This window comes from Myotis davidii, unplaced genomic scaffold, assembly GCF_000327345.1.
Source record: "Myotis davidii unplaced genomic scaffold, ASM32734v1 scaffold821, whole genome shotgun sequence".
In the NCBI taxonomy this organism is placed as follows: Eukaryota; Metazoa; Chordata; class Mammalia; order Chiroptera; family Vespertilionidae; genus Myotis; species Myotis davidii.
The window spans coordinates 2,319,518-2,328,342 of NW_006295269.1; the positions used below are offsets into that span (position 1 = coordinate 2,319,518).

The 8,825-nt window shown below is 47.6% G+C and overlaps 1 protein-coding gene across 1 annotated transcript in view; it reads left to right on the top strand.

Moving 5' to 3' along the window:
- Positions 1-8,825, top strand: part of FRMD4B (FERM domain containing 4B) — a 194,677-nt gene that overhangs the window by 81,338 nt on the left and 104,514 nt on the right. The window contains exons 2-3 of the mRNA XM_006769937.2: positions 3,876-3,941; positions 6,097-6,191. Coding sequence (XP_006770000.1) covers positions 3,876-3,941; positions 6,097-6,191 — 161 coding nt within the window. The remainder of the gene's footprint in view (positions 1-3,875; positions 3,942-6,096; positions 6,192-8,825) is intronic.

Sequence of the window (8,825 nt, forward strand, 5' to 3'; positions counted from 1 at the left end):
GAACCTCATTATGTGTGATCTCTCTCGGCTCTTTACTTATATCACTGGCACTGACTGCCTGCCTCATGCGAGCAGCAGGAGGACTGGATGTGCTGCTGCTGCTCGGGGCTCAGCGGCACCTGAAACAGAGAGCGTGCCTGTCCCTGCTATTGAGGCTGTTGCTACTAAAATGCCTGGTGGGGCAGGCACAGAGGCGCACGGGAGCCAGCGCCCCCTCTGTCTTTATTTCTGCCCCCTGGGCTCTGGGAAATGGTTCTGCCGCATGCTTGCTAACTGACTGGTTAGCATTACCTGTCATTTATCTTCTTTAAAATGGGCTAGTAACAGCCTTCCCTTTAAAAAGCTCTTCTTAATGGGAGAATAGATAGATTCCAGGAAGGGTTAGCTGTTTGTGAGTTCCCCAGCAAATAAAGACTATAATAAAAGTGGCCCTGAGAAGTAGCTCATCGCATTCTCAGGGCGTCCGATGGAAAGCGGTCAGGAGCCTGCTTCTGAGGCTCAGACAGGCTTCTCAAAGTACCACAGTTACTAAGGGATGAAACATGATTTTGAGTCCAGTCTGGCTTGGAACTCCTGTGCAAGTTGCATGATTTCTCAGGCCTCGGTTCCCTCGTCACTGGCAGGAGCTGTCCCCTCCACAGGCTTCTGTGAGGCTGAAATGCTACACAGGGATGAGGGCCAAGGGCCAAGCACTCCTCCGGGCATGCACCCTCTTTGCCGGCGGCTGTGTCTCTTCCCTGGTGCCACATGGACTTGAACCAGATGTGCTTGTTCACAGGTCGGGACTCCCGGGAACCTGCAGGCAGTAGGTTGGGTGAGCCCGGGCCACAGACTCATCTAGAGAGGGAGCCACTCTGACCCTCCCTGGCCAGATGTTGCCAGGAGGAAATCCAGCCGTCTCTCCAGAGCTTGCCACCTGGACCTTTACTAAGTGGCATCTCCTGATTTCCAGTATTGTCAACTATAAGTTATTCATAAGCACTGTCTTGATGAACAAAGTACATCCACCACCTTTCCACCTTCAGGTTAGTGACAAACTACATCCACCACCTTTCCACCTTCAGGTTAGTGACAAGGGCAGGCCTTCCTGTGGCTGGCGGTGACCACACTGCCCTCTGACCTCCCTCCCAGAGAGGGAAGGGCCTGGGAACACTGCGCTCAGGTGTGCAGACAGACGTGCGGCGGGGGTCAAACTAGCACTCTTTCTCCCCGTCACCTGCACTGCCTCTCCAGCGTGTGTGTCTCACCACATCGCACAGCGAGATGTTTGCTCAGATCCTCTCCCCCCGAAATGCCAGCCTTTCTCTTGGCTGTTGTATTGTCATTGGTGGGAGCGTCAGTCATTATGAACTGACAACTTCACCATATTAATGACATCATCGGGAGTCCATCCTTCGGAAACCTTTGCCTTGGTTTAGGTGTAGACACCTGTGGTATCTTATAAAGAGGCTTTCAGTTGCAAGAAGCAGAATCCAACTTAAGCCAGCTTAAGAGAGAGAGGAAAAGTGGGCTTATGGGAGGAATACAGGGGTGCTTCATGGAGCCCAGGGACAACATTCCCCCTGGGCCAGTGGAAGGGACCGGAAGTGCGGGCATGGGTCAGGGATGCAGTCGGCAGTTCTCGCCCGCTGGCCTCTCCAGCTGTGTGACTTCTCCTGCTGCTGATGAGCTGCTTGTCCTCCGCACACGGCAGCCACATTGTCACCTCCTCGGACTTCATTCCAGGTTCCCTGGACTGAGGTTCTGATTGGTCCAGCTTGGGTCAGGTGTGCATCCCTGCTCCAATCAACGGAGGCCAAAAGGCAGGACCAAATTGTACAGATACGGCCACCACTGCCCGTGCTTGTCCTCAGATGGGCAGACATGCCAAAGCATTTACCATCCAGCTCTGTAGGGTAAGTTTATGTCTTGACAAAAAGGCAGTGGCCAGTCTGAGAGAGGTCCAAAGCAAAATGGAAAGGAAAAGATGTCTTTGTAAAATTAGGGCAGAAATTCATTTGGACTATGCAACAGCAGAGCGGTGTGAGATATTTTGACATATTCCTTAATGGATTTATACTGTGTGAGTTGATCTTTTGAGTTTTATTTCATTACATCCTTCTATAGGCCATGAAGTTGGTTTCCTTATGTGGGTTTTATAAAAGAAATAAAATGACTGACACATTTATTTATTTCCTCCCATGCTAAAGTAGAAAAGAAGATGACTTTAATTTAAATCTTGGCGTGGCTCTTTTCTTGACCAGGTAACTTTGAATAAATTACCTTGAACTCGGTTTCCTTATCCGTAAAATGGGACATTGCCACAGCATGGACTTGTGGAGCTTTGTGAGGTGACATGTATGCAGTGCACAGCTTAGTCCTGGGACAAAGATGTGTTCCCTTCCCTCTTGCCACCAAACGGGTGTGTTTGGCCTTGGCTTTGTAGAGTTCAGGACGGAGTCAGGGCCGGCGCAGTCACCTCCTCGCACGCCTCCAGTCGCCGCTGCGGGCCCCATCTCCATAATGCCACGGTCTGCAGCGGGCTACGTTCCCACTCAGAGCGGAGCTCAGTCAGGAACGCAGGAGCAGCTGTTGGTGGTGTTCACATTGCAGACAGGCTGCTGGTCCCACTCCGAGCCCCGTTTCCTCAGGTGTGAAGTGGGATAAACAGCACCATCCCGGCCGGGGTCGCTGCTTGCAGCTCAGAGGGGACGCGAAACGCCAGGAAAGCTATGGACACAGCTGGCGCCCCGGGATGGAGCTGGTTTCTCTTAAACCAGGTTCTGTGTACCTCAGGGTTGTGTACCAAATGCTGCCCACACTCTTCCAAAATGGCCCAGCCAGCACACACGTGTGGGCAAAGCTGCATGTGCAGAGTTCCCTGTGGCGTCCTTGTCTTAAGGAAATGCGGGAACAACATGTTTCTCATCACGAGTTACTGTGCGCGCACAATAGCTGATACCATAGAACCTTTAAAAAGAATGAGCTTGGCCTATATATGTTGACATTGGAAAGATCTGCAAGAAATAGCATTTGAATTGAAAATGGGGAAATACACACACACACCACAGACCCACACACATACAAACACAAATACTATGAGTATTGGCTTTATTTTCAGAATAATGTGTCATATGTAACATTAAAGAAAAACACTTCATATGATTTTTTTAAAAATATGTACCTGGGCATGTCTGAAAGTCCATGTACAGTCGGTCTGCGAGGGTTCTCCTCGCGTTGGCAGGTCCGGTGGCGGGAAGCAGGCGCTAGTCCAGGGGAATCTCTGCGTTCTGTGCATCGGTGACTAGTTCACAGAGGATTTCCCCGAATTGCAATTTTAAGTGATAAAAATTAAATATAATTGGAAATTTTTACAACAGTTCTTAACTGTGTATCTTACCTGTTCTTAGTTATAGCAGCCAGAGACTTGTAAAGGGGGCAGAAGTTTCAAAAATGGAAGGTTTCCATTTGAAACTTTAGAATCATGTTTTTCTTATAATTATGCATGTATTATATGTATTAAAGCACACCAATGAATAAAGCCATTTGCATTTGAAAAATGAAATATTGACTTAAATAAAAATATAGTCGTTTCCTCTGGGAAGGAAACCTACTTCTCATAATAAAATCTTGTGTGCATATTTAGGCATTATTTTTCCACTATATTGAGTCATCTGTTTTTCATTCTTCTTTTAAATCAAAGAATGAAAAACATTTAAATTTTTAAAAACCCAGGTGCTGATGCCATGTAATAAATCTGTGCCTGACGCCTGTTGATTTCCTCAAGTGAAGCCATTTTCAGGCTGAGGCGTCACATGTGAAATAAGTGACCACTCGCACTCCGGGGCTTTCCTGCCCGCCCTGCCTGACCCCACTCGTGCTGTCTCTCCCCACAGATGACAGAGGGCAGGCACTGCCAGGTGCACCTCCTGGACGACAGGCGGCTGGAGCTGCTGGTGCAGGTAGGTGTTGCCCGCACAGGACAGCACGTCTGGGCCCCGTGAGTGCGTGGCCTGTGTCAGGCTGGCTCATCTGTGCTCGAAGCCCGTGACGCAGGGTTGATTGTGGAGGAAAGAAGCTCTGAAGTCAGAAGACCTGGTTTGTATGTGACTGGAAGTTGGTGACATATATTCAGATACGTGGGCTCCAGTCCGGCCTTGACGCTCAGTAGCTGTGGGCCCCGGGCAAGTGACTTGACTTCTTTGAATCTCTTGTTGGTAAATTGGATAACATAATGCTTCCCTGAAAAGGGTTATGCATTCTACCACTGTCCTGTCACATGACCTTGTCCAATTTAAACACCCAGTTTCATAAACTGTGAACTGGCCTTAAGGTGGCCTAGGCTTCCTCACAGAATTAAGATTAAAATCAACCTAAATTCTATATGACAATGAAACCTCTTTGTAAAATATGTGGGATTTTGTGAGTGATGACATATTAATTGTTGATGCTTCTCCATTCATTTACCCAACACTTTGGACCAAGAGTCTTAAAAACGTCAGCAGTCCCTGCTGACAGCCACACCTACAGCTCTGGCTAGAATTCTTCCCTTTGACCAAGCCCACGTTTTCCTCCCGTCTGGGGCTTTTCCCTAGCCCGCTATGCACAGGCCTCAATTAGAATGAAAATAGTACAGCCAACAATAGTTTCACCAGAGTAGACATTTTAATCTAGATTTCTGCCTGTTTTTCTCTTCTTTCTTTTTTTTAAAAATTTTTTTTTATTGATTTCAGAGAGGAAAGGCAAGGGAAAGCTAGATAGAAACATCAATGATGAGAGAGAATCATTGATTGGCTGCCTCCTGCACGCCCCCTGCTGGGATCCAGAGCACAACCCGGGCGTGTGCCCTTGACTGGAATCAACCTGGGACCGTTCAGCCTGCAGGCCAACGCTCTATCCACTGAGCCACACCAGCTGGGGCTTCTCTCCTTTACTTTTCTTCTTTCCTTGTTTCCTCTCTAATCATAACTATTCTTTATTCCCCAACAGCAAACATTCAACCCTCAAACCATCATAATGAACCCTAAACTATTTGGCTCAAAGTCAAGGCAGATACCGCCTAGCGTGCCCTCCCGAAATCCGCTTTTCCGCTCCAACTCTGCAAATCCGGCCGCCACAGTCACTCGGCCATTCTGGCTGATTCCAAACCATGCCCCGCCCCCCAAGTCCAGCGCTCCCTAAAAGCTCACAGGTTCGCTCCTTCCTCTCACCAGGTGCTCAGTAAGCACCAGCGATGCCCACTTACAAGGGCACGATGATCCCTGGAGAGAGAGGGAAAGTTAGGGCTTTGTAAGCAGCGAACTGGGTTCAGGTCCCCACGCTTCCTGACTGGAACACCAAGCAAGGTCTGACCTTCTCCTGGCGTGGCTGACCCACCCAGAAGGTGGAAAAGAAGGACCCATACCTCACCGGCTCCTCGCAGGGACGGAATGCGATCACAGATGTACGGAGTGTGGCACAGTGAATGATTGTTATTGTTGTTGTTCTTTTTAACTCGATCTCTGACGCCCCCACAACCTGGGTCTTGATCTTTTCACCTAATCCACCAAGCCAAGTTACCCCTACAAGCAGACAGTGAGGGGTTTAATACCCCCGTCCTGGTCTCTAGCACCGTACTACATATCAAAGAGTGTTTTTCAAAAACACCAAGGCTTTAGTAAACACAGTTTTACCTTAGAGCAGCGATGGCTAAGGCTCAGGAACTCATTTGGTCTGGCCCTGCCAAGGCATTAGGGGTGAGTTAATTAAATGTTTGACTAAATAGAGCAGGCTACTTTCTAAGTTGATAATTGTGCATGGCCCGCGAATGATGTTATGAATGTCCAAATGGACTTGGCAGGGAAAAAAAAGGTTCCCCACCCCTGCCTCAGAGGGAAGAAGTAAGGAATTGAAATATATGAGAATGATGGTCTCACTGAGGTTCCTCTTCCCACTTCCTCTCCTTCCCTGTCTCTTAGAGGATGGTCTGCAGTAGACTGACCTGTGCGCGCCCCCGGCTGGGGAGAAGGCAGATATTTAAGAGCGAACAAAAGCTGTTCTAAACTATTGGGGTAGAGGAAGGAGGTAGCAATAAGAGAGAGGCAAGCAGTGTTTCTGATCAGATCTTTGTACTGACAGCCCAAGCTGCTAGCACGAGAGCTGCTGGACCTCGTGGCTTCGCATTTCAACCTGAAAGAGAAGGAGTACTTTGGAATCACGTTCACAGATGACATGTAAGTGCTTTTCCTGTCGTTTTTATTTCTCCACCTTTTGTCTGGACCACCTACCTACTGTCATTCATAATTAACAAAAAAGGGCCGGGGGGTGCTCCAATAATTAGAATATGTCCTACTTAAAGATTTTTTTAAAAATATATTTTTATTGATTGTAGAGAGGAAGGGAGAAGGAGAGCGAGATAGAAACATCAATAATGAGAGAGAATCATTGATCGGCTGCCTCCTGCATGCCCCCTTCTGGGAATCGAGCCTGCAACCCGGGTATGTGCCCTTGACTGGAATCAAACCTGGGACCCTTCAGTCCGCAGGCCAACGCTCTATCCACTGAGCCAAACCTGCTAGGGTTACTTAACGGTTTTTTAATGCAAGATTTTTCTCCTAGGACTATTGTAGAAGGAGAAGAAAAGGAATAGTGACCTTAAAAACTCAAAATATTGTCCTGTTTTAGAAATTTGTTGTAATGAGTTTGTTATTCTTCTCCGAATGCACTGTGCTTGCTTAATGAGCTCATGTATCAGAGAGAGAAATGCTAGATGGTCATTCATTCACATCTTGAAACTGAATAATGTTTTGGTGTTGGTGGCAAGACAGTTTGAAGGCAATTTATGGCCCACCCATAAAATATGTATATAATTTAATATGGAGTGATGCAGCCTGCAACCTTACCAGAGGAATTCTCCCCCTTTCAGGGGACAGTTTCCAAAGATCTCTTCAAACATTAAAATTCAAGGAAATGTGTTCCAAACTATGTTGCCACACAGCCTTCTGCCCGCAGATCTCCCAGTGCACGTGCTCTCAGCGTTCCAGGGGGGTCCCCAGAGGGGTCATTTGCTGTCACACTGACTTCCGGTTATGTCCTGCCGGGCGGGCCGTGAGCCTGGGACCTCCTGGAAGTGCCCCTGGGCTCGGGCCTTGGGCTGGAGAAACCCCCCGGCTGAGCTGCCATCAGAGGAATTTACCATCTACTTAATGGCTATTACGCAGTGCAATCTTTTCGTGCCATAAGCACTATAATTCTCCCCCTTTCTGGGGACAGTTTCCAAAGATCTCTAAAAACATTAAAATTCAAGGAAATGTGTTCCAAACTATGTTGCCACACAGCCTTCTGCCCGCAGATCTCCCAGTGCACGTGCTCTCAGCGTTCCAGGGGGGTCCCCAGAGGGGTCATTTGCTGTCACACTGTGACTTCCGGTTATGTCCTGCCGGGCGGGCCGCAAGCCTGGGACCTCCTGAAAGTGCCCCTGGGCTCGGGCCTTGGGCTGGAGAAACCCCCCAGCTGAGCTGCCAGGAGACATGGGAAAACCTGGAAGCCTTGATTCTGGACTCGGATATTTTCTGAGGGGGAGGGCTCAGCAAAGCAGGAAAAGGTGCAGCCCCATCGCCTCCCTCCTCTGACTCAACAGTCTCTGCTGGGTGAGCTGGGAAGTGCAGACGTCCACTGACCCACGCTCCAGCCGGAGAGCCAGGGCTAGTTCCTGTGGATCAGTGATCACACACACACACACACACACACACACACACACGCACGCACACGCCCACACACGTTGAAGCTGGATGTGAATGAAATAATAACTAACAGCATAAGACATAAAACTATAAATACTTGATGGCTGTTATGCAGTGCAATCTTTACGTGCCATAAGCACTATAATTTAGAGGTCTCATAGAGTAGAAGCTAAAAGCTCAATAAATATTGGAGTATTTTTTTCATTTGAAAAATATTTCTTTGAAATAAGCCAGTCAGAAAAAGATAAATACCACATGATTTCACTAGTATGTGGAATCTAAGTAACAAAATAAACTGGCGAACAAAATGAGAACCAGAAGCATGGATACATGGGTCAGACTGGCCTATGCCCAAGGGGAGGTGTGGGGGGCGGGGGTGACTGGGTTAAAGAAGATGAAGGGATCAGTGGTTCTCAACTTTCTGGCCCTTTAAATACAGTTCCTCATGTTGTGACGACATCAGTTTTAACAGTCGAATATATATATATTTCTTGAGTGCCCACTAAGAGCCAGGCATTACTCTAAGTCAGTAATGGCGAACCTATGACACACATGTCATAGGTGACACATGAACTCATTTTTTTGGTTGATTTTTCTTTGTTAAATGGCATTTAAATGTATAAAATAAATATCAAAAATATAAATCTTTGTTTTACTATGGTTGCAAATATCAAAAAATTTCTATATGTGACACGGCACCAGAGTTAAGTTATGACATCAGTTTTAACAGTCAAAATATATATATATTTCTTGAGTGCCCACTAAGAGCCAGGCATTGTTCTAAGTCCTGGGAAGTCAGCTGTGAACAACACAGACAGTCTGGCTTTAGTGGAGCTTATACAGCAATGACATAGGCTAGCAGCACAAACAGACAATCCGTGCGTGGAAACACCCAGAATGATAGTGGTTTGAAGAACATAAAATAGGAGGCCATGATCCAGAAAAGCTAACTGCCGTTCTAGGCAGGGCAAGCTTGGGTGGTTTGGGGAGGAGGCGAGAATGAAAAGCAAGAACCAGTTCTGTCGACTTAGAGGTGTTCCAGGCACCGCCAGTGCAGCAGGTGCGCAGGCCTGACTTCTGTTGTTGTTGAGGAAGGAAAAGAAAAGAGCCAGTGTGGCTAGACTA